We start from the raw sequence: 25,592 nt of genomic DNA on the forward strand, positions 1-25,592 counted from the left end.
TTATATCGTTTAGTACCTTGAGTGTGGCTGAGGTGCACCCGTGACCGGCTCAGAAACCAGATTGCACAGCGAAGAAGGTACGGTGGGATTCGAGATGGTCAGTGACCTGTTTGTTGACTTGGCTTTCGAAGACCTTAGATAGGCAGGGCAGAATGGATATAGGTCTGTAACAGTTTGGGTCCAGGGTGTCTCCCCCTTTGAAGAGGGGGATGGACTGCGGCAGCTTTCCACTCCTTGGGGATCTCAGACGATATGAGAGGTTGAACAGGCTGGTAATAGGGGTTGCGACAATGGCGGCGGATAGTTTCAGAAATAGAGGGTCCAGATTGTCAAGCCCAGCTGATTTATACGGGTCCAGGTTTTGCAGCTTTTTCATAACATCTGCTATCTGGATTTGGGTAAAGGAGAACCTGGAGAGGCTTGGGCGAGGAGCTGCGGGGGGGGGGGTGAAGCTGTTGGCCGAGGTAGGAGTAGCCAGGTGGAAGGCATGGCCAGCCGTTGAGAAAAGCTTGTTGAAGTTTTCGATAATCATAGATTTATCTGTGGTGACCGTGTTACCTAGCCTCAGTGCAGTGGGCAGCTGGGAGGAGGTGCTCTTGTTCTCCATGGACTTCAGTGTCCCAGAACTTTTTGGAGTTGGAGCTACAGGATGCAAACTTCTGCCTGAAGAAGCTGGCCTTAGCTTTCCTGACTGACTGCGTGTATTGGTTCCTGACTTCCCTGAACAGTTGCATATCGCGGGGACTATTCGATGCTATTGCAGTCCGCCACAGGATGTTTTTGTGCTGGTCGAGGGCAGTCAGGTCTGGAGTGAACCAAGGGCTGTATCTGTTCTTAGTTCTGCATTTTTTGAACGGAGCATGCTTATCTAAAATGGTGAGGAAGTTACTTTTAAAGAATGACCAGGCATCCTCAACTGACGGGATGAGGTCAATGTCCTTCCAGCATACCCGGGCCAGGTCGATTTAGAAAGGCCTGCTCACAGAAGTGTTTTAGGGAGCGTTTGACAGTGATGAGGGGTGGTCGTTTGACTGCGGCTCCGTAGCGGATACAGGCAATGAGGCAGTGATCGCTGAGATCCTGGTTGAAGACAGCGGAGGTGTATTTGGAGGGCCAGTTGGTCAGGATGACGTCTGAGGGTGCCCTTGCTTACAGAGTTAGGGTTGTACCTAGTGGGTTTCTTGATGATTTGTGTGAGATTGAGGGCATCTAGCTTAGATTGTAGGACTGCCGGGGTGTTAAGCATATCCCAGTTTAGGTCACCTAACAGAACAAACTCTGAAGCTAGATGGGGGGCAATCAATTCACAAATGGTGTCCAGGGCACAGCTGGGAGCTGAGGGGGGTCGGTAGCAGGCGGCAACAGTGAGAGACTTATTTCTGGAGAGAGTAATTTTCAAAATTAGTAGTGAAATGTCAGAATAATAGTGATTTATTTGAGCTTTTATTTATTTCATCACATTCCCAGTGGGTCAGAAGTTTACATACTCAATTAGTGTTTGGTAGCATTGCCTTTAAATTGTTGAACTTGGGTCAAATGCTTTGGGTAGCCTTCCACAAGCTTCCCACAATAAGTTGGGTGAATTGACTCATTGCTCCTGACAGAGCTGGTGTAACTGAGTCAGGTTTGTAAGGCCTCGCTCACACACACAGTTCTGCCCACATATCTTCTATAGGATTGAGGTCAGGGCTTTGTGATGGCCACTCCAATACCTTGACTTTGTTGTCCTTAAGCCATCTTTCCACAACTTTAAAAGTATGCTTGGGGTCATTTTCCTTTTGTAAGACCCATTTGCGACCAAGCTTTAACTTCCTGACTGATGTCTTGAGATGTTGCTTCAATATGTTCACATAATTTTCCTGCCTCATGATGCCATTTATTTTGTGAAGTGCACCAGTCCCTCCTGCAGCAAAGCACCCCCACAACATGATACTGCCACCCCCGTGCTTCATGGTTGGGAGGGTGTTCTTCAGCGTGCAAGTGTCCCCCTTTTCCCTTGTTCTACTGTGGATATAGATACTTTTGTACCCGTTTCCTCCAGAATCTTCAAGGTCCTTTGCTGTTGTTCTGGGATTGATTTGCACTTTTCGCACCAAATATTTTCATCTCTAGGAGACCGAACAAGTCTCCTTCCTGAGCGGTATGACGGCTGCGTGGTCCCATGGTGTTTATACTTGCGTACTATTGTTTGTACAGATGAACGTGGTACCTTCAGGCGTTTGGAAATTGCTCCCGAGGATGAACCAGACTTGTGGAGGTCTACCCTTTTTTTCTGAGGTCTTTGCTGATTTCTTTCGATTTTCACATGATGTCAAGCAAAGAGGCACTGAGTTTGAAGGTAGGCCTTGAAAAACATCCACAGGTACACCTCCAATTGACTCAATTAGCTTATCAGAAGCCTCTATATCCATGACATAATTTTATGGAATTGTCCAAGCTGTTTAAAGGCACAGTCAACTTAGTGTATGTAAACTTCTGACCCACTAGAATTGTGATACAGTGAATTATAAGTGAAATAATCAGTCTGTAAACAATTGTTGGAAAAATGACTTGTCATGCACAAAGTAGATATCCTAACCAACTTGCCAAACTATAGTTTGTTATCAATAAATTGGTGGAGTGGTTGAAAAACGAGTTAGTGACAACTGCTGAATAAGTTTGATTGAGTTCTATACTTTCTCGCTGTGTCTTGTACACCATTAAAACATTCGATGACTGCCATTTGTTAATAGGTAAGATGATCTAATTGTGTCTGTCTTTTTACAGTAAAATGTTTCAACTGCAAAGCGGTCTCTGACACGTTTGACCCTTATTTGGATGTTGCTTTGGAAATAAAGGTAACGGTGAACTGCCTTTCATGCTGCACAAAGGGGGAACATGTCAAACCATTGTGTCTTGCTAAGAATGCATCATTGACAACTGTCACCCGTGTTACCTTTCAGACTGCTCCCAGTATCACAAAGGCTCTGGAACAGTTTGTTAAGCCTGAGCAGCTAGATGGAGAGAATGCCTACAGATGCACTAAGTGAGTAGATCTGGATTCATTTATTGTTCATCTCAGTATAGAGCTGCCTAAACCAGTGTTATTGTTGTTCATCTCAGTATAGAGCTGCCTAAACCAGTGTTATTGTTGTTCATCTTAGTATAGAGCTGCCTAAACCAGTGTTATTGCGACCCAATTCTGCATGTTTTGTTTTTGGTATTTCTAACTGATCTGTCTGTGCAGGTGTAAGAAGATGGTTCCAGCCTCTAAGAGATTCACCATCCACCGCAGCGCTAATGTGCTCACCATCTCACTGAAGCGATTCGCCAACTACAACGGGGGCAAGATCGCTAAGGTAAGACATCAGTAAACATGGTCAGTGACAGCTAAATGTACATGGAAATCATTTTCTTTATCTAGATTTCCACTGCCATTGCCTGTTTCTCTCCTTTAGGACGTAAGGTATGCTGAGTGCCTAGACCTGCGTCCCTTCATGTCTCAGTCCCACGGCGAGCCCCAGGTCTACGTGCTCTATGCTGTCCTGGTGCACTCTGGCTTCAGCTGCCACGCTGGACACTACTACTGCTACGTCAAAGTAAGCACTAATATACAGTGCATTCAGAAAGTATTCAGACTCCTGGACTTTTCCCACATTTTATTACATTACAGCCCTTTTCCAAAATAGATTTTTACTCCATCTACATACAATAATGACAAAGCGCAAAATCTGTTTTTATTTGTAACACCTTTATCTACATAGTTATTAAGACCCTTTGCTATGAGACTCGAAGTTGAGCTCTGGTGCATCCTGTTTCCATTGATCATTTTATTTTATCTTTATTTAACTAGGCAAGTCATTAAGAACACATTCTTATTTAAAATGACGGCCCACAACGGCCAAAGACGCGCTGCCCTATAGGACTCCCAATCACGGCTGGTTGTGATACAACCTGTATTTGAACCAGTGTAGTTACACTTCTAGCCTTTAGACCACTGCGCCACTCGGGAGCCCAATCATCCTTGATGTTTCTACAACTTCGTTGGAGCCCACCTGGGGTAAGTTCAATTGATTGGACATGATTTGGAAAGGCACACACCTGTCTATATAAGGTCCCACAGTTGACAGTGCACGTCAGAGCAAAAACAAAGGCATGAGGTCGAAGGATTGTGTTGAGGCACAGATCTGGGAAAGGTTACCAAAACATTTCTGCAGCATTGAAGGTCCCCAAGAACACAGTGGCCTCATCATTCTTAGATGGAAAAAGTTTGTAACCACCAAGACCCTTTCTAAAGCTGGCCGCCCGGCCAAACTGCGCAATCGGGGGAGAAGGGACTTGGTCAGGGGAGGTGACCAAGAACCCGATGGTCACCCTGACAGAGCTCCAGAGTTCCTCTGTGAAGATGGGGGAACCTTCCCGATGGACAACCATCTCTGCAGCACTCCACCAATCAGGCCTTTATGGTAGAGTGGCCAGATGGAAGCCACTCCTCATTAAAGGGCACATGACAGCCTGCTTGGAGTTTGCCAAAAGGCACCTAAAAGACTCAGACAATGAGAAACAAGATTCTCTGGTCTGATGAAACCAAGATTGAACTCTTTGGCCGGACGCCAAGCGTCACATCTGGAGGAAACCTGGCAACATCCCTACGGTGAAGCATGGTGGCAGCATCATACTGTGGGGATGTTTTTCAGCAGCAGGGACTGGGAGACTAATCAGGATCAAGGGAAAGATGAACAGAGCAAAGTACAGAGAGATCCTTGATGAAAACCTGCTATAGAGCGCTCAGGACCTCATACTGGGGCGATGGTTCACCTTCCAACAAGACAACGACCCTAAGCACACAGACAAGACGATGCAGGAATGACTTCAGGACAAGTCTCTGAATGTCCTTGAGTGGCCCAGCCAGAGCCCGGATCGAGCATCTCTGGAGAGGCCTGAAAATAGAATAAGGCTGTAACGTAACAAAGAGGAAAAAGGGAATTGGTTTGAATACTTTCCCGAATGCACTGTATTTTAGGGCTTCCTAAAATACACCATGTTGGGGTAAGCCCTAACATCTAACCTAATATATTACTACTGCTACTTCAAGGTAAGCTCCAATATTGACAGAAGTCACTAGTAGGACGGTTCTCGAACAACCCAAACCCCCATGTGAATAATCCTCTCACCATTTCTATGTAAGCCAGATGTTTGATTAGTCTTCTATAAAGGATTATGTTCATACTTACGTATGTCAGTGTGATGCAGGTTTTATAAATCTCTCTCTTTCAGGCTAGCAATGGCCAGTGGTACCAGTTGAATGACTCCTCTGTGTTGGTCAGTGACATCAGGTCAGTCCTCAACCAGCAGGCTTACGTTCTCTTCTACATCAGGTGAGTAGCTCCCATTCATGTCAACCAAGGGGAGCCTTGTTTGAATGGTGTAAAATATTGGCATGTTAAAGTATTGTTGGACCACGTAACAGTTCTGTGCAGGTTGTTTTCCCTTTGTGGTTGAGCTTTTTGATCTGTGATGGGTGCTGCCTGTTCTGGCCACCAGGTCACCTGATCTGAAGAATGGAGGGGACTACAATCACACGTGCCGGACCGCGGGGCCCCTCGGCCAGTTGTCCCCCCGCCCCATTCTCACACCCCGGGTCAACATTGGGCCACGACACACCAGCACTGGTTTCATAGGGCCACAGCTGCCCCCACACATGGCCAAGGTACAGCCTAAACACACCAGCTTTTGCACAATCATCTGTTCAGAGGCAAGATGTTTAGTAAGAGCCTGTAACCAATGTGTCCCCTCCCCTCCCAGAACATCTTTCACGTCAATGGGAACAGCTCGCTAAGGGACTACCCCTCTGGCTCTAAGCCCAGCACCAGCAGTGACAACAGCATGGGCAAGACTAGCTACAGCCCGCTCGCCACCTCTTCCTCCCATCCTCTCAACCGTCCCACAGGCATCCCTGACCCTGCCAAGCGCCAGAAGCTCTCCTTCTTCATCGGTCAGGGCAAACAGATCTGCCCCTCATCATCCTCTTATGCCCAGCCGTCCTCTTCGTCACAGTCTACATCAGACATGTCTACGCCCCGGGATCCTCGCATTAATGGCACTCCCTCCGTTAACAGAAACGGTCACGGGGCGTCGTTCCTGGTGCCGTACGGCCAGGAGTCGTCTGAGGAGTCGGACCAGGAGGGAGGCAGTGGTCTGGGGAACGGCACGGCTAAGCCTCACGTTAACGGGAGGAAGGGAGAGACAGTCTACGGCCCTGTCCCCAGAGTGCTGACCCTCAAGACCAACGGCATCGGTAATGGCCAGGCTACCATGCACCGTAACGGGACCAACAGCTTCTCCAAACTCAGTCAGAACGGACACCACAACATCAAACACCCTGAGAAGGTACCTATACTCAGTCGACACACATTTTAAATACTTTACTGAACTCCACAAATCACATCACCTGTGTACTCATTGTGTGTGTCTGTTGTTGTGCAGATCCACGGTAACGGTCATGCGATGTCGCCCGGTTTGGGTTCCAGCATGTCTAATGGGGCGGAGGCTCACCACAGTGGCCCAAGGTGAGCCTGATCAAATTCTCTTCTTTTGATCCACGTTGCTTGATGATTTGAAGATCCAGTAAGTCATGAAAATGTCGTATTTTTCTACAGCAAAGAGGTGTATTGCACTACCCCTAGCCAGGCCAGCACCTCTCAAGGCCTGCACAGTGCCGACATCGACAGCCGCCTCTCCCTCACCCCAGAGAAAAAGGCTAAAACTCATTCTGGTCCCCTCCCTCACCACGCACCATCAACCGGTGCTAAACCTCCATCCACATTGGCTGATGTTGGAGCTAAACCACTTACCGATGCCTTGAGGGAATCCAGCTCCAACCCTGGGGTCTTATTCCTCCAGCCCACCCCCCGCTCCCTCAGTACCCCAGTCCTCTCCGGACCTGGCCTGGGAGCCACAAAAGATCTCAGAGCCCCACACAGGGGATCTGGGGAGGACGTCAGGGCGACCCAGAACAGCCCAGCTGTAGGGCTGGATGGAAAGCCCAGCTCCAGAGATGGAAGAGACCAGATGTACTCTTCCGATCGGGATAAGGAGAAAGGCGGGTTGTACTCTTCTGATCGGGATAAGGAGAAAGGCGGGTTGAACTCGTCCGATCGGGATAAGGAGAAAGGCGGGTTGAACTCTTCCGATCGGGATAAGGAGAAAGGCGGGTTGAACTCTTCCGATCGGGATAAGGAGAAAGGCGGGTTGAACTCTTCCGATCGGGATAAGGAGAAAGGTGGGTTGAACTCTTCCGATCGGGATAAGGAGAAAGGCGGGTTGAACTCTTCCGATCGGGATAAGGAGAAAGGCGGGTTGAACTCTTCCGATCGGGATAAGGAGAAAGGCCGACTACATTCTTCGGACTGCGATAGGGATCGAGACCGGCTGTACTCTTCTGACCGGGATAAAGACGGAGAAGGGGATAGGTACCACCGGGACAGGAGCCGTGAACGCAACCGGGACCATGACTCAGACCACTACCGGCACCGGCGAGACCACCACCGGTCATACCGGGACCGCTCGCTCAGCCGGGACAGACACCGGAACTGGGAGTCTGAGGCATTCCTCTCACAGCGACGCTATCACCCCAGAGAGAGGGACAGGGACCGCTGTCACCACCATTACCACCACAGAACGAGTAAGGACAGGAATAGGGACAGGAGGGAGCACAGCCAACACAGCCTCCCACACAGAGAGGAGCCTCATGGACGCTCAAGGTGGAGGGATGAAGGTAAAGAGAGGTGTTACTACCCTTCACAGGAGACCCCTCTGCCCACCCCACTGAGCTCCAGCACTAAGCCCAGTCAGCCCCTCCCAGCCCTTTCCCCGGCCCTGGTGAAACGATCCGAGCCTCACAGAGAGGAGAGAAAGGACAGCTCTGAGGAGCGTCAGGCCAAGAAACCCAAGAAGAGCAAGAAGAAGAAGTCCAAGGACAGAGAGAGGCACCGAGAGAATAGGTAAGGCAGTCTCTTCTTTCTTAAGCCTCCACAATGAGACACTGTCAGATAAAGTAACAACTGATCTATATTACCTCTGACCTGGGTGTTCTTTCTTCCAGGACCTTTGACGTGAATTCCTCTGACAGGGCAGCCGACGGCAGCAGTTCCTCCAAACACAACAAAAGTAGGAGGTACGACACTGACACGGAGGTTGAGAAGTCAGGGGGTGAGATCCACTCTACCCAGAGTCCCGAGGGGCACCGTGACCCCAATGCCCCCCGGGAGAGTCGCAGGGCAAGCAGCAGCGACGATGAGAGGGCGAGCAAGAAGCAACGTTACCAGGACGATGGCTATGACAACAGCTACCCTAAGAAACGCCATCGCGCTGATGACAACGACAGCTCCTTCTCCTCTCGTGATGGATCACCAACAGCAGCTCCTCAAAACGCATCGCACTGCCACTTCAACGAACACACAGGTAATAAAACAAGCAGATGTGGTTTCTATAGGTGGTTGTTTCTCAGTTTGTCACTGTGTTAATCTATCATTTTGACCATAATGTTTTGTTGTAGGTAATGGCTTAGGTCAACCCAATGGAAACTCCCACGAATGTTCTACTAATGGACTGTACAATGACCTTAGACAGTAGATTTTCTCTGTTCGACCAGAGACACAGAACAATGTAAGTATCTTTCCTTTGCCTCTGTCTTACTCTCAGAATCTCTATGCTGGACTGTGCATGGTTATGAGTGGAAAACCAGGAGCCAGTTTCAACTCATCTTGATTGTGTAAAGACTGATGGGACTGTCTGCAAACCTGACATCTTTCCCTCTCATTGCAGACTTGGAATACTTTAAATATCAACCTTTATATAAAAGTGAAATTCAACAGCAACAGGAATGTCATCCCGAATATTTGAACGTGGTGCTGTATTATTGGGAATATACTGTATTTTTACCACATGAGAAATTAACATTCTACTAGATTCTTTTCTTAAATAGATTTTTTTCAACTTCACTCATCACTCAATGTACATTTGTGATAAATAATTAACAAAAGAATAAGCTGCACAGTGGAAGACTCAGGACTTTGTTCAAACGAGACGTATTCCTCCTCGGAGAACTGATCAACTGATTAAATAATCCAAAAAGAGGAAGACGAATAGTTTTCTTGCCCAGGAGATGACCTGTTTGGTATGACATCAGTTGGCTGCAAGTTTGTCACCATTATATGTATAGGTGGAGGTATAAAACCTCTCTCTGATGGAGGGAAATGTTATTGAGTGAGTAGTGTCTGAAGGAGCTGGCCTGGTGTGACTACGTGTGCACTTAACACAACTCCACCTACCCTGGAGACTTCGGGACCGCTCTTTGTTACTTTCGAAAGCCTAAGATAGTCTCCCTCCCTCTGCATCTTGCTCTCACTGAGATGTCCAATTCTTTTAACTTGTTATTCAAGCATTAAAAAAAGCTGAACAATAATCATGTTCTCTTATGGCTTTGGACCTGTGTTTCTGCTTTAAAAAAAGTTTTCTAGCGTCCATAAGAAATACTGTGAATTAAATTTTGAACTGTACTATCAGTTTAAGTAAGTCCTGTATCAGGAATAGTTTTGTTTTTGAGAATTACCACGATGTAATTTAGACCTTGTTCTAAATTGACTCAAATAGTTAATGGTTTGCTTGTTTTTTTTCTACCTAAAAAGACAAAAAATGGTCATGATAACATATTTTTAGTTCTACAATAAGCATGTCAAATTTATACATTGTACAAGGTATATAAAAAGGCGTAAATACATTTGCTAATGTCAGAGTAACTAATCTTACTTTGTTTACACACATTGTTGGAGTGAAAGCTGTTGATTGACTGGGCATGTACACACCGATGGGAATAGTGTCTGCCTTTGTATTGGACAGATGAAGTCCGTTCTCTGAATTTTGGTAAAAGATTTAGCATACGAGCGATTGTTTAATTGATTGCTTTTAAGATCGTCAGATACGACTGTTAGCCTTGAATCCAGAGTGTTTCGACAGTCTTAAGGTCATGTTTCTTATTGTTTCCAGGTTACACAATGACAGTGAGGGAGTTCAAACCAGGACGTGGGTACATGTCAGTGACACAGGAGAATATCTGAACATTTTATCTTATTCAAAATCCTCAACAGTTCAAAGGCTCCTGCAACGCTGAGAATCATGTGAACTTTTTACACAACTTGGACCTGTAGAAAGTTCACTGATCTGTCAGTCTCACCCTGGGGCGTTGTAGATCCAAACCTTGAGGCGCTCTTCAGTCTGGATCACTGAAGTGTTACAGATTGCACGATAGAAATGGAAAAGGTCATTTCCGATTGAGGCGATATACGTGTTCACCGTACATGCAGTCACCACTAACGCAGGAACGTTGCCTTTAAATTTCAATCATGACGCTGAACTAGAGTCAGAGCCCCTAGTGAGGAGTTGTTTCACCTTGTCACCTTCCCAGAAGGTGAAACCCAGCTGGCTTGGCAGTTACGTCATTTTCTGTTTACCTTAGAAACATGAAGAATCTTTTTTTCCCTCCATTTGCTCTGAGGTATGTACTCTTAATGCTCAACTTTAAGCGGGTATAGGCTAGCCATACATAACTTTTACATGCTACAGAAACACAAATTATAAACATGTACAGTGTACACACAATGTAAAGATGAAAAAAACATTTTTGTAATTAGAGAAAATATGGAGAGAAAAAAAATATTTATAGCGGTGGACTTTGAATCAATACATAAACTAGCTTTAGAAAACTGTCCCACAAACATGACAATGTATTATAGCTCTAAGACAAAATGGCATCCTTCACCATAGAGATATCTATCTGGCATGGGCATCTCATTGTTAAACAGAAATTGAAAAAATAAAAAACCCATCCCTATTGTATTAGTGTCAATCGTTTCAGGGGTGGAAAATCAGACCAGCTGATTCATAAATTTAGGGTCTTCTGACATTAAAATCATACTCAACTCACCCACTAGAGGGCAACAATATCCATGCTGATATGGCTGACGAAAGCTCAGTCTGTGTGGGGACATTGGGTAAGCACAGACCATGCGATTTCTCATTGTGTCCTCAATACTGTACATTCACACTTCATAGAATTTACAGTTGTGTGAATTGTATTCACACATACAACATCTGAAAAGAAACTGATGACCAAAATATCAAGTGCCCTTCCCCATCTTGTCCTTTATCCATGCTGATGAAGTGGAGAGGTGTAGCATCCAAAGGCAATTCCCCAGGACATCTGGATCCCCTTACCCTGGTCTCTGCTGTGGCCGCGCAGCCATGTGTCCTGTCCCTGGGCTGAGTGAAAGAGGGTCTCCTGGACAGACTGGGGTCTATGCTGGTGTCACTGATGATGGGGAGGATGTGGCCAGGCACTCCTCCTCACTTCTTATTGGCTATTCTCCGCTTCCTGGTTGCCAGCATGTCATAGAAAGGATCCCTGCTGATGCTTGCTCTGCAGAAAGAAGAGATTGGTTATGAAAAATAGACAGTGGTTGTTTATTACAGTAGCCTATGTATGTCTTCATGAGCAGGTGGGGGAATAGTTTACTACATTCAGTATCAGCACAGTTCACATTTTAACCTACATTGTTGTCAAAGAAAAAACATGGCATTGCAGCATTCTGCTCTGACAGAGGACCTCAAAAGAGCTGTAACACAATCAAGTGGTTTCTTATTTGTATTTATTATGGATCCCTATTAGTTCCTGCCAAGACAGCAGCTACTATTCTTGGAGACCATCAAAATGAAAGCTAGTTATACATTCACAACACACTAAGTGTGTGCCCCCAGGCCCCTACTCTACTACCACATATCTACAAAATCCATGGGTACGTGTATAATGCGTATGTTATCGTGTGATGGTATGCATGTGTCTATGTTTGTGTTGCTTCACAGTTCCCGCTGTTCCAAAAGGTGTCTTTTTATCTGTTATTTTTTAAATCTAATTTTACTGATGGCATGAGTTACTTGATGTGGAATAGAGTTCCATGTAGTCTACTGTGCACCTCCCAAATTCGGTTCTGGACATGGGAACTGTGAAGAGCCCTCCTGTGGCATGTCTTGTGGGGTATGCATGGGTGTCCGAGCTGTGCGCCAGTAGTTCAAACAGACCTCTGTGTATTCAACATGACACTACCTCACATAAATACAAGTTAATTCAATCCCTCCTCCACTTTGAGCCAAGAGAGATTGACATGCATATTATTAACGTTAGCTCTCTGTGTACATCCAAGGGCCATCCGTGCTGCCCTGTTCTGAGCCAATTGACATTTTCCCAAGTCTCTCTTTGTGGCACCTGACCACAAGACTGAACAGTTGTCACAAAATAAGAGTCTGTAAGACCTGCCTTGTTGATAGTGAGTAGTGCTTTATTATGGACAGACTGCTCCCTATCTTAGCTACTGTTGTATCAATAGGACCATGACAGTTTACCATCCAGGGTTACTCCAAGCAGTTTAGTCGTCTCAACTTGCTCAATCACCACCTTATTCATTACAAGATTTAGTCAAGGTTTAGGGTTAGTGAATGATTTGTCCCAAATATAAAGCTTTTAGTTTTTGAAATTAGTTGGGAGTAACTTATTATTTTTTCACCCATTCTGAAACTAACTGCAGCTCTTTGTTAAGTGTTGCAGTGATTTCAGTCGCTGTAGTAGCTGACGTGTATAATATATAATATATGCCATTTAGCAGACGCTTTTATCCAAAGCGACTTACAGTCATGTGTGCATACATTCTACGTATGGGTGGTCCCGGGAATCGAACCCACTACCCTGGCGTTACAAGCGCCATGCTCTACCAACTGAGCTACAGAGGAGTCATCCGCATACATAGACACACTCAAAGCCAGTGGCATGTCATTAGTAAAAATTGAAAAAAGTTGACAGGGCAACAGGTGTGTTCTTTGGTACTTTAGCTCAGACTGTCTAGACTATAATACACCCATATTGTCCCTTGGAGACTGCAGAGGGGAAACCCCATAGAGGTCCACGCCTTGCATCCAATGGGACTCTAATAGGCCTAAGTAATTCACTGCTTTCCTGGCAGTAGGAACACAGGACATGCTGGGATGGCCTTTCGGTGTGTGCATCATGCTGACCACAGGGGAGACTGAAGCTGACTCAGAGTACAGAGAGGGTGTATGTATGTGAGGTAAAGCAACCCAGGTCTGGCCTCTTCTGCACAGTCTGACAGCTACAACACAATGAAGAGGCCTATAAAGTTGACCTACGGCTGAGATTTCATACAGGGCTGGTATGGACTAGGATTGGCACTGGTTTCCCAATTCTCCCACTGTAAACTCATTTTCCAACGCCCCATCTAAAGTTATGATAATCGCAGAAGTGAAGTTGACGTAATCATCATGTTCCCCTGTGTATTGCATCCACTTCATCCAAACAAGGTTGCCAGTAAGGTTGTGGCACGAGCAGAAAAATCTATTCTGTTGGTTCTAATGGCAACCCAGCGTTCAATCCTAATGGTGTTTCTATATCTTCATGCCTGATGAGAGCATCATCTAATATGATTTCACAGCAGATATTGATCATTGGAAAGCTCAGCTGAGAGGAGCAATGATCAATCACCCTTTGGGTCCAATTTAACAGGGCACTTTCATCATTCCTTCTCTCCTTAACTAAACAGCAGTAGTGCCTGATAGTGTGGATTTTGCGAAAACACGAAGAGAAACAAATTGAGACTGAATGCTAGAAAGAGAGAGTGTAGCATGTGTGTTCTAGCGCTCCTGCCTACAGGACACTCTACAGGGCTTTATCAAACAGAAACCCATTTAACCTCCAGAGAGCTCAGATCAACTCTGAGCCCTGTCTTGTCTACCGCACACTGAGAAAGTGAGCCTCTCAGCCATATGGGTTAGTCTGTCACACAGTTACATCAAAGAGTTCACACATGGTCATGGTGCTTTGTGTGAAGACCAACCCATCTTCCAAGAAGTGTCAGTGGATACATACATCTTGGTTTAATCTTAGCTTTGCCATTGAATCGTTGAGATTCACTGGTGTCTCCTAGCAGATGACTATGGGCTTTGGACCCTGGTGAGTAATATCTGTTGTGTCTACATAGGGGTAAAACTCCCAAAACCTTAGGTGGGTTATAGACAAAAACATACTTGATGGATTTGATCCACTCCTCCTTCTCCTCTGTGGTGGGCGCTGATATCCTGTACACTGTGTGGTTGCCCTCGACGACCCGGCCGTCCGCCTCAGTCTTACACGCCTTGATCAACAAACCCTTGTGGTTGGGGTTGTAGAGCTCGAAACAGTTCTGATTGGACGACAGCGTCCAAAAGAGAGAGAGGTGAGTACAGAACTAGTTACAGTGAAGACAAGTAATTAGTTACGTTGAAGAGGGACAGTTAGTCCTGTTGAAGAGTGTTACGTTGAAGAGGGACAGTTAGTCCTGTTGAAGAGTGTTACGTTGAAGAGGGACAGTTAGTCCTGTTGAAGAGTGTTACGTTGAAGAGGGACAGTTAGTCCTGTTGAAGAGGGACAGTTAGTCCTGTTGAAGAGTGTTACGTTGAAGAGGGACAGTTAGTCCTGTTGAAGAGTGTTACGTTGAAGAGGGACAGTTAGTCCTGTTGAAGAGTGTTACCTGAAGAGGGACAGTTAGTCCTGTTGAAGAGTGTGAAGAGGGACAGTTAGTCCCGTTGAAGAGGGACAGTTAGTCCTGTTGAAGAGTGTTACGTTGAAGAGGGACAGTTAGTCCTGTTGAAGAGGGTTAGTCCTGTTGAAGAGTGTTACGTTGAAGAGGGACAGTTAGTCCTGTTGAAGAGTTACAGTGAAGCGGAACAGTTAGTCCCGTTGAAGAGGGACAGTTAGTCCTGTTGAAGAGTTACAGTGAAGCGGAACAGTTAGTCCCGTTGAAGAGGGACAGTTAGTCCTGTTGAAGAGTTACCTGTGAAGCGGAACAGTTAGTCCTGTTGAAGAGTGTTACGTTGAAGAGGGACAGTTAGTCCTGTTGAAGAGTGTTACGTTGAAGAGGGACAGTTAGTCCTGTTGAAGAGTGTTACGTTGAAGAGGGACAGTTAGTTGAAGAGGGACAGTTAGTCTGTTGAAGAGTGAAAGAGGGACAGTTAGTCCTGTTGAAGAGTGTTACGTTGAAGAGGGACAGTTAGTCCTGTTGAAGAGTGTTACGTTGAAGAGGGACAGTTAGTCCTGTTGAAGAGTGTTACGTTGAAGAGGGACAGTTAGTCCTGTTGAAGAGTTACAGTGAAGCGGAACAGTTAGTCCCGTTGAAGAGGGACAGTTAGTCCCGTTGAAGAGTTACAGTGAAGCGGCGGAACAGTTAGTCCCGTTGAAGAGGGACAGTTAGTCCCGTTGAAGAGTTACAGTGAAGCGGAACAGTTAGTCCCGTTGAAGAGGGACAGTTAGTCCCGTTGAAGAGTTACAGTGAAGCGGAACAGTTAGTCCCGTTGAAGAGTTACAGTGAAGCGGAACAGTTAGTCCCGTTGAAGAGTGTTACGTTGAAGAGGGACAGTTAGTCCCGTTGAAGAGTTACAGTGAAGCGGAACAGTTAGTCCCGTTGAAGAGGGACAGTTAGTCCTGTTGAAGAGTTACAGTGAAGCGGAACAGTTAGTCCCGTTGAAGAGGGACAGTTAGTCCTGTTGAAGAGTTACAGTGAAGCGGAACAGTTAGTCCCGTTGAAGAGGGACAGTTAGTCCTGTTGAAGAGTGTTACGTTGAAGAGGGACAGTTAGTCCTGTTGAAGAGTGTTACGTTGAAGAGGGACAGTTAGTCCTGTTGAAGAGGGACAGTTAGTCCTGTTGAAGAGTGTTACGTTGAAGAGGGACAGTTAGTCCTGTTGAAGAGTGTTACGTTGAAGAGGGACAGTTAGTCCTGTTGAAGAGTGTTACGTTGAAGAGGGACAGTTAGTCCTGTTGAAGAGTTACAGTGAAGCGGAACAGTTAGTCCCGTTGAAGAGTGTTACGTTGAAGAGGGACAGTTAGTCCTGTTGAAGAGTTACAGTGAAGCGGAACAGTTAGTCCCGTTGAAGAGGGACAGTTAGTCCCGTTGAAGAGTTACAGTGAAGCGGAACAGTTAGTCCCGTTGAAGAGGGACAGTTAGTCCCGTTGAAGAGTTACAGTGAAGCGGAACAGTTAGTCCCGTTGAAGAGGGACAGTTAGTCCCGTTGAAGAGTTACAGTGAAGCGGAACAGTTAGTCCCGTTGAAGAGTTACAGTGAAGCGGAACAGTTAGTCCCGTTGAAGAGTGTTACGTTGAAGAGGGACAGTTAGTCCCGTTGAAGAGTTACAGTGAAGCGGAACAGTTAGTCCCGTTGAAGAGGGACAGTTAGTCCTGTTGAAGAGGGACAGTGAAGCGGAACAGTTAGTCCCGTTGAAGAGGGACAGTTAGTCCTGTTGAAGAGTTACAGTGAAGCGGAACAGTTAGTCCCGTTGAAGAGGGACAGTTAGTCCTGTTGAAGAGGGACAGTTAGTCCTGTTGAAGAGTTACAGTGAAGCGGAACAGTTAGTCCCGTTGAAGAGGGACAGTTAGTCCTGTTGAAGAGTTACAGTGAAGCGGAACAGTTAGTCCCGTTGAAGAGGGACAGTTAGTCCCGTTGAAGAGGGACAGTTAGTCCTGTTGAAGAGTTACAGTGAAGCGGAACAGTTAGTCCCGTTGAAGAGGGACAGTTAGTCCTGTTGAAGAGTTACAGTGAAGCGGAACAGTTAGTCCCGTTGAAGAGTTACAGTGAAGCGGAACAGTTAGTCCCGTTGAAGAGGAACAGTTAGTCCCGTTGAAGAGGGACAGTTAGTCCCGTTGAAGAGGGACAGTTAGTCCCGTTGAAGAGGGACAGTTAGTCCCGTTGAAGAGTTACAGTGAAGCGGAACAGTTAGTCCCGTTGAAGAGGGACAGTTAGTCCTGTTGAAGAGGGACAGTGAAGCGGAACAGTTAGTCCCGTTGAAGAGGGACAGTTAGTCCTGTTGAAGAGTTACAGTGAAGCGGAACAGTTAGTCCCGTTGAAGAGGGACAGTTAGTCCTGTTGAAGAGTTACAGTGAAGCGGAACAGTTAGTCCCGTTGAAGAGGGACAGTTAGTCCTGTTGAAGAGTTACAGTGAAGCGGAACAGTTAGTCCCGTTGAAGAGGGACAGTTAGTCCCGTTGAAGAGGGACAGTTAGTCCTGTTGAAGAGTTACAGTGAAGCGGAACAGTTAGTCCCGTTGAAGAGGGACAGTTAGTCCTGTTGAAGAGTTACAGTGAAGCGGAACAGTTAGTCCCGTTGAAGAGTTACAGTGAAGCGGAACAGTTAGTCCCGTTGAAGAGGAACAGTTAGTCCCGTTGAAGAGGGACAGTTAGTCCCGTTGAAGAGGGACAGTTAGTCCCGTTGAAGAGGGACAGTTAGTCCCGTTGAAGAGGGACAGTTAGTCCTGTTGAAGAGGGACAGTTAGTCCTGTTGAAGAGGGACAGTTAGTCCCGTTGAAGAGTTACAGTGAAGCGGAACAGTTAGTCCCGTTGAAGAACAGTTAGTCCCGTTGAAGAGTTACAGTGAAGCGGAACAGTTAGTCCCGTTGAAGAGGGACAGTTAGTCCCGTTGAAGAGGGACAGTTAGTCCTGTTGAAGAGGGACTAGAAGTGTTCAGTGCTTATTAGTCCTTTCTTAGAAAGTATTTCAGTATATTTTGAGAAACTTACAGGTTTCCTGGGCTCATCCACCTCTCTTATACTGAGGTTCTCCAAAGGAATGATCCCACGAGGTTCCTTGTCCTGCAGACGTGAAGAACACATTCATTTATTTAATATGTAGCCACACAGCATATACTTACAGGCCAATTGTTTTGTGCTGCTGGTTCAATAACTAAAACACATATTTGTAATGTGTGTTTTATTCACATAAGTGTGTATAAATCAGCAATATTCGGATAATATTCTATTGTATGAGGAAGTTACTGAAGGGAGAAGTAACCCAATCCTACAGTGGGTTTCTATTGTGTCTGGGGGCTGAGGAGACCTTGAGGAACAGAACAGCCCGGTCTTTCTCTTAATGAGAGAACACAGCAGGGAGGGGACACGTCCAGGGACTGGGCTCAATCCTGGTAGTGGGCTCTAAGCTGTGGTGTGTTGGGGCTGTACTCTCATCAGTGTGTATAGGATAATGGGGGGTCTGGGCTAGGCCAGATGTGCAGCAGACCTCCCAGATGGTTCCATGCATCGTGTTAATTGCTGGACCATGGTGCATTTAGGTCAAAGGGCCAGGCTGCATCTGCTACAGAGGTCTCTCATTGATAAAACCACACTAACTTACCGTTGTGTATTCAAAGTAGTACAGGCAGTTGTCAGTCAGAATGAACCACCGTCTCTTCCAGGTCTTCACTCTTCCACCTGTAGAGAAATATACCAGACATGTTGAGTAACAAGAGTTACATCCTCAAAGAGAGACATGTTGTGTAACAAACCACAGACAGAGAAGAGCCAATGGCCATGCAGTGCTGTCGGCTACACAGCCAATGAGGTGATACATTTCTATCTGCAATACTAACCGTAATGTATAGAGTTGACCTGATTCTCTATATTCTACATGACAATGATATCTGTTCTAGGCAAATCTATTTCACCCTCCTGAATAGACCCTAGCATGGCATGTGGATGTGAAACTCTTGGGCCTATACAATATTATGGGAAAGGCTTAGATGGAGGCTGCTTAATGTCAACCTTTCAGCAACCAGCAAAGCCTTTCTCATAGACTCATTTTAGTGCAAACTGCAACAGCAATTATGAAAATTTCCTTTGAGACTCAATGTTGAGACAGACAGACTAGCCTATAGCAAAGCCCTCAGACCTTAGGGTACTCTTCCTATCTGATTGGCAGTCTGTCCATTAGGCTGATTTAATCAGGGGCCCAATATCCCCCCTCCCGCCCCTCAGCCTCCCTAGAGGTCCCAAAGCAGTGCAGGTATTGCTTGTGAAAACAGTCAAAATGTGGGTTCAATTTGGGGAGAAATCCCAGAAATGAGGCCGGAGATGGGGAGCATGGTTCATTGGTCAGGGGTGGCAATGAATTCAGACTGACATCACTGTATACCCAGCCCACTGCATAATAAAGACATTTGCCTCTTAAAAGTGATACATCTTAATTTTATTTCATTATTTTGCAGATATAAAGTGAAAAGAGAGGAACAATTACTCATTCTACATTTCTGTAACACTAAGCGAGTTTACTGCAATGAGTTTACTTGTTTAAATTCCTGTTCAAGTACAAACAATCAATACAAAATGGGGATGTGGATACACTTCATGGAAGCATTCATCATAGTCTGAACTCAGTTATTTTCACTTGGCCAAATCTCTCTGTACCGGGAAGCCAGTCTGTCCGACCAACCAGGGAGTGTGAGGAACAGAATGAGTAACAAGATAAAATTCTCAGACGCTGCATTTTTTTCAGGAAGAATATCTCCTCACGATATGGAGTTAGCATTAACTCTTCTCTCCTTGAGTCAAGCCTTTGTCAGCAGATAAATGCAGATAATTCTCTACAGTTGTCCAGATTAAGGATTATGAGTTTGTTAATTAAACCAAAATGATGCAAGCAGTCAATAATCCATGTAATTGTAAGTAATATTATGATTACTATTGTATTACTATACTTTAGGGGGTAGATCAGGGCCAAGAAACACGAGCAATGGACATTAGACCGGTGGAAATCTGTCCTTTGGTCTGATGAGTCCAAATTTGAGATGTTTGGTTTCAACCACCGTGTCTTGTGAAATGCATAGTAGGTGAACGGATGATCTCTGCATGTGTGGCTCCCACCGTGAAGCATGGAGGAGGTGTGATGGTGCTTTGCTGGTGACACGGTCTGTGATTTTATTTAGAATTCAAGGCTCACTTAACCAGCATGACTACCACAGCATTCTGCAGAGATACACCATCCCTTCGGGTTTGCGCTTAGTGGGACCATCATTTATTTTTCAACAGGCCAATGACCACAAAAACACCTCCAGGCTGTGTAAGGGCTATTTGACCAAGAAGGACAGTGATGGAGTGCTGCATCAGATGACCTGGCCTCCACAATCACCCAACATCATCCTAAACCATCTCAAATTGGGTTGAATTGGACTGCAGACTGAAGGAAAAGCAACCAACAAGTGCTCAGCATGTGGGAACTCCTTCAAAACTGTTGGAAAAGCATTCCTCATGAAGCTGGTTGAGTGTGCAAAGATGTCAAGGCAAGGCAAAGGGTGGCTACTTTAAACAAATCTAAATATATTTTAGATTGAACAATTCTTTAGTTACATGATTCCATGTGTTATTTCATTGTTTTGACATTTTCACTATTATTCTACAATGTAGAAAATAGTAAAAATAAAGAAAAACCCTTGAATGAGTAGGTGTGTCCAAACTTGACTGGTACTGTATATACAGTACCTTTGGTAAGTATTCAGACCCCTTGACTTTTCCCACATTTTATGTTACAGCCTTATCCTAATTAGATTAAGTTTTTAAAAATCCTCAGCAATCTACACATAATACCTCATAATGACAAAGCGAAAACAGGTTAAGAAAATTCGGTACTTTATTTACATAAGTATTTCAGACCCTTCGCTATGAGACTCAAAATTGACCTCAGGTGCATCCTGTTTCCATTGATCATCCTTGAGATGTTTCTACAACTTGATTGTAGTCCACCTGTAGTAAATTAAATTGATTGGACATGATTTGGAAAGGCAAACACCTGTCTATATAAGGTGCTACAGTTGCCAGTGCATGTCAGAGCAAAAACCAAGTCATGAGGTCGAAGGAATTGTCTGTGGCGTTCCGAGACGGGATTGTGTTAAGGCACAGATCTGGGGAAGGATACCAAAACATTTCTGCAGCATTAAAGGTCCCCAAGAACACAGTGGCCTCGTCATTCTTAAATGCAAGAAGTTTGGAACCATCAACTCTTCCTACAGCTGGCTGCCCGGCCAAACTGAGCAATCGGGGTAGAAGGGCCTTGGTCAGGGAGGTGAAGAACCCGATGGTCACTCTGACAGAGCTCTAGAGTTCCTCTGTGGAGATGGGAGAACCTTCCAGAAGGACAACCATCTATGCAGCACTCCGCCAATCAGGCCTGTATGGTAGAGTGGCCAGACGGAAGACACTCCTCAGGAAAAGGCACATGACAGCCAGCTTGGAGTTTCCAAAAGGCACCTAAAGACTCTCAGGCCATGAGAAACAAGAATCTTTGGTCTGATGAAACCAAGATTGAACTCTTTGACCTGAATGCCAAGCGTCACGTATGTAGGAAACCTGGCACCATCCCTACGGTGAAGCATGGTGGTGGCAGCATCATGCTGTGGGGATGTTTTTCAGCAGCAGGGACTGGGAGACTAGACATGATTGAGGGAAATATGAACAGAGCAAAAGTACAGAAAGATCCTTGATGAAAACCTGAGCGCTCAGGTCCTCAGACTGGGGTGAAGGTTCAGCATCCACCAACAGGACAACAACCCTAAGCACACAGCCAAGACAATGCAAGAGTGCCTTCAGGACAAGTCTCATTGTCCTTGAATGGCCCAGCCAGAGCCCGGATTTAAACCTGATCGAACAGCTGTGCAGCGACGCTCCCCATCCAACCTGACAGAACTGCAGAGAAGAATGGGAGAAATTCCCCAAATACAGGTGTGTCAAGCTTGTAGCGTCATACCCAAGAAGACTTGAGGCTGTAATTGCTGCCAGAGGTACTTCAACAAAGTACTGAGTAAAGGATCTGAATAATTATGTAAATGTAATATCAGTTTACACATTTATGAATTAGCACAAATTTCTAAAACAACCTGGTTTTGCTTTGTCATTATTAATGAGCAAAAAAAAAACTATCAAATTTATAATAATAACCTAACAAAATGTGAAAAAATTCAAGGGGTCTGAACACTTTCCGAAGGCACTGTAACTACCTGACAGGCTGCAGTAATGACCCATTTAACTACCTGACAGGCTGCAGTAAATGACCCATTTAACTACCTGACAGGCTGCAGTAAATGACCCATTTAACTACCTGACAGGCTGCAGTAAATGACCCATTTAACTACCTGACAGGCTGCAGTAATGACCCATGTAACTACCTGACAGGCTGCAGTAATGACCCATGTAACTACCTGACAGGCTGCAGTAATGACCCATTTAACTACCTGACAGGCTGCAGTAATGACCCATTTAACTACCTGACAGGCTGCAGTAATGACCCATTTAACTACCTGACAGGCTGCAGTAATGACCCATTTAACTACCTGACAGGCTGCAGTAATGACCCATTTAACTACCTGACAGGCTGCAGTAATGACCCATTTAACTACCTGACAGGCTGCAGTAATGACCCATTTAACTACCTGACAGGCTGCAGTAATGACCCATTTAACTACCTGACAGGCAGCTCCTAAAAGGATGCTAAAATAAGCATACAGATGTAATGCATGCAACTCTGAGTGGAAAACAATCTAAAATTATCTGGCAAGCGCAGCCGGTGGGATGGAAAGAGGGGGATCCCAATGGATAGATATGTTTCATCCCAAATGGCACTCTGTTCTCTACAATATAGTGCACTATTTTCACCAGTAGTGCACTATATAGGAGGCCATTTGAGACGCCCCCTAGATAGGAGCAAGTAGGAAGCAGCAGGATGTGTTTGAGGCCTGGAGGGCAGCAACAGTAGCATATGTGTTTGAGGCCTGGAGGGCAGCAGCAGTATGTGTTTGAGGCCTGGAGGGCAGCAGCATATGTGTTTGAGGCCTGGAGGGCAGCAGCAGCATATGTGTTTGAGGCCTGGAGGGCAGCAGCAGCATATGCGTTTCAGGCCTGGAGGACAGCAGCAGCATATGCATGTCAGGCCTGGAGGGCAGCAGCAGCATATGTGTTTCAGGCCTGGAGGGCAGCAGCAGCATATGTGTTTCAGGCCTGGAGGGCAAGCAGCAGCAGCAGGATATATTTCAGGCCTGGAGGGCAGCAGCAGGAAGAACTCAGAACACCACAATATCAGCACATACTGTAGCATATAGAACACATTCTCCAAGTGCAAACCCATGACCAAAATTAAATAAATGCACCCCTTCCTTGGGCCTTATTTAAGCTCGATGCTATAATAACTAGGGCCCTGAGTTTTTCCTGGTCAGGTCACATGGGCTGGAAAAACAAACAAACAGACTAACCAGCTAGCAGCTAATACATCTGACTAAGAAGATTAACCTCTTGGTCTACATGTTAGCATGGGTTGAGGGAGGGAAGGTTGGGAGAAGATGTTGTCCCTAACCACAGATCTAGGATCAGTTTACGTCAATCCTAACCGTAACCAATATATTTGACCTTGTATCAGTAGTTAGGGGCAACTTCTACTGGGATCGAGGAGAGGTACCTACCTCCTAGTGCAGAGTAAGAAGAAACAGCCAGTCACAGAACAGAAAGGTGACAAGTCAAAGGGGGTGAGTGAAAACAAGAGGGAACATTTAACAGTAAGGGCAAAAACCAAGGACAGAGAGAGAAGCAGCTGAATCACACAGACCATGCTTGGAGTGAGAGAGAAAAGACAAGTTGAGACAGTAGTGCAGAAATAATACGAGTTGTTTTTCACATTGCTAACATTAGATCATAGTCATCTGCACAAAAATGTAGTGAAAAAGGATAGGATATAGAATACTTGGAGTTATGTTGGTGAACCAAGATGTGGATTCTTTGGTCGTCACTCACCTAATTTCAGTAGCCATCCTTCTCTGTCAGGGTTGAAGAATGTGTGTGTCAGATCGTTGCCATCGTCCTCTGGGATTTTGAAGGGCTCATTTTTTATGCTGTCAAATAAATTCTGTCAAATAGAATACAAAAAGGTTGAGTAATGGAAAAAACATTTGCTCTACACACGCACGCAAACACACGCACACTCTCACCCTGAGTAGTTCCTCTGGCAGGTCTCCTCCCTCATTGATACCCCTGTTCATGGAGATGAATCTCTCTACAGAGGGCTTGTCTCTGACATTGGGGTTGTGCAGGCTGGTGTTCAACATAATGATGGCAAACGACAGCACATAACAGGTGTCTACAGGAGGGAGAGAAGTAATGAATATTTAGTACTGATACACACCTCAGACATCTCTCTGCCTTTCACTGAGGTTAACCAAGGACGCCATACACTAGTCAATTCATGAGTTTTGGGTAGAATTTTGTGGTTAATATCAATTATATCTGAATATTGATCTAATAACAATAAACAACTTTTCTTCTCCTCTGCCCCCCTGCATGCATGACACTACTACTAGTAGAGACTCACTACAGTAGATCAACCTGGTGGCCCAGCAGGGAGTAGTCAACTGTTACTACTAGTAGAGACTCACTACAGTAGATCAACCTGGTGGCCCAGCAGGGAGTAGTCTACTGTTACTACTAGTAGAGACTCACTACAGTAGATCAACCTGGTGGCCCAGCAGGGAGTAGTCTACTGTTACTACTAGTAGAGACTCACTACAGTAGATCAACCTGGTGGCCCAGCAGGGAGTAGTCAACTGTTACTACTAGTAGAGACTCACTACAGTAGATCAACCTGGTGGCCCAGCAGGGAGTAGTCAACTGTTACTACTAGTAGAGACTCACTACAGTAGATCAACCTGGTGGCCCAGCAGGGAGTAGTCTACTGTTACTACTAGTAGAGACTCACTACAGTAGATCAACCTGGTGGCCCAGCAGGGAGTAGTCAACTGTTACTACTAGTAGAGACTCACTACAGTAGATCAACCTGGTGGCCCAGCAGGGAGTAGTCTACTGTTACTACTAATAGAGACTCACTACAGTAGATCAACCTGGTGGCCCAGCAGGGAGTAGTCTACTGTTACTACTAGTAGAGACTCACTACAGTAGATCAACCTGGTGGCCCAGCAGGGAGTAGTGTACTGTTACTACTAGTAGAGACTCACTACAGTAGATCAACCTGGTGGCCCAGCAGGGAGTAGTCAACTGTTACTACTAGTAGAGACTCACTACAGTAGATCAACCTGGTGGCCCAGCAGGGAGTAGTCTACTGTTACTACTAATAGAGACTCACTACAGTAGATCAACCTGGTGGCCCAGCAGGGAGTAGTCTACTGTTACTACTAGTAGAGACTCACTACAGTAGATCAACCTGGTGGCCCAGCAGGGAGTAGTCTACTGTTACTACTAGTAGAGACTCACTACAGTAGATCAACCTGGTGGCCCAGCAGGGAGTAGTCAACTGTTACTACTAGTAGAGACTCACTACAGTAGATCAACCTGGTGGCCCAGCAGGGAGTAGTCTACTGTTACTACTAATAGAGACTCACTACAGTAGATCAACCTGGTGGCCCAGCAGGGAGTAGTCAACTGTTACTACTAGTAGAGACTCACTACAGTAGATCAACCTGGTGGTCCAGCAGGGAGTAGTCTACTGATACTACTAGTAGACTCACTACAGTAGATCAACCTGGTGGCCCAGCAGGGAGTAGTCTACTGATACTACTAGTAGACTCACTACAGTAGATCAACCTGGTGGCCCAGCAGGGAGTAGTCTACTGATACTACTCGTAGAGACTCACTACAGTAGATCAACCTGGTGGCCCAGCAGGGAGTAGTCTACTGATACTACTAGTAGAGACTCACTACAGTAGATC

At 45.6% G+C, this 25,592-nt stretch overlaps 2 protein-coding genes across 7 annotated transcripts in view; one reads left to right on the forward strand and one right to left on the reverse strand.

Annotated features, from left to right (window-relative positions):
- The window catches only part of LOC124038565 (ubiquitin carboxyl-terminal hydrolase 42-like), a 33,051-nt gene extending 23,291 nt beyond the window's left edge, over nt 1–9,760 (forward strand). The window contains exons 7-19 of one of the 3 annotated variants that reach the window (XM_046354592.1): nt 2,767–2,837; nt 2,943–3,025; nt 3,227–3,338; nt 3,438–3,578; nt 5,257–5,357; nt 5,524–5,689; nt 5,785–6,369; nt 6,466–6,548; nt 6,639–7,333; nt 7,370–7,982; nt 8,084–8,442; nt 8,537–8,646; nt 8,806–9,760. In XM_046354592.1, the coding sequence (XP_046210548.1) occupies nt 2,767–2,837; nt 2,943–3,025; nt 3,227–3,338; nt 3,438–3,578; nt 5,257–5,357; nt 5,524–5,689; nt 5,785–6,369; nt 6,466–6,548; nt 6,639–7,333; nt 7,370–7,982; nt 8,084–8,442; nt 8,537–8,613 (3,086 nt within the window). In that variant the 3' untranslated portion in view covers nt 8,614–8,646; nt 8,806–9,760. Of the gene's footprint in view, nt 1–2,766; nt 2,838–2,942; nt 3,026–3,226; nt 3,339–3,437; nt 3,579–5,256; nt 5,358–5,523; nt 5,690–5,784; nt 6,370–6,465; nt 6,549–6,638; nt 7,983–8,083; nt 8,443–8,536; nt 8,647–8,805 lie in introns of all 3 variants that reach the window. The other 2 variants (XM_046354590.1, XM_046354589.1) reach the window with 2 other exon arrangements.
- The window catches only part of LOC124038566 (cytohesin-3-like), a 60,798-nt gene continuing 43,066 nt past the window's right edge, over nt 7,861–25,592 (reverse strand). For 3 of the 4 annotated variants that reach the window (XM_046354594.1, XM_046354593.1, XM_046354595.1), the window contains exons 8-13: nt 23,862–24,010; nt 23,668–23,779; nt 18,254–18,330; nt 17,644–17,715; nt 14,128–14,282; nt 7,861–11,455 (exon numbers count right to left, since the gene is read on the reverse strand). In XM_046354594.1, the coding sequence (XP_046210550.1) occupies nt 11,383–11,455; nt 14,128–14,282; nt 17,644–17,715; nt 18,254–18,330; nt 23,668–23,779; nt 23,862–24,010 (638 nt within the window). In that variant the 3' untranslated portion in view covers nt 7,861–11,382. The remainder of the gene's footprint in view (nt 11,456–14,127; nt 14,283–17,643; nt 17,716–18,253; nt 18,331–23,667; nt 23,780–23,861; nt 24,011–25,592) is intronic. The other variant, XM_046354596.1, reaches the window with a different exon arrangement.

This window comes from Oncorhynchus gorbuscha, linkage group LG06 (genome assembly GCF_021184085.1).
Source record: "Oncorhynchus gorbuscha isolate QuinsamMale2020 ecotype Even-year linkage group LG06, OgorEven_v1.0, whole genome shotgun sequence".
Taxonomy (NCBI): Eukaryota; Metazoa; Chordata; class Actinopteri; order Salmoniformes; family Salmonidae; genus Oncorhynchus; species Oncorhynchus gorbuscha.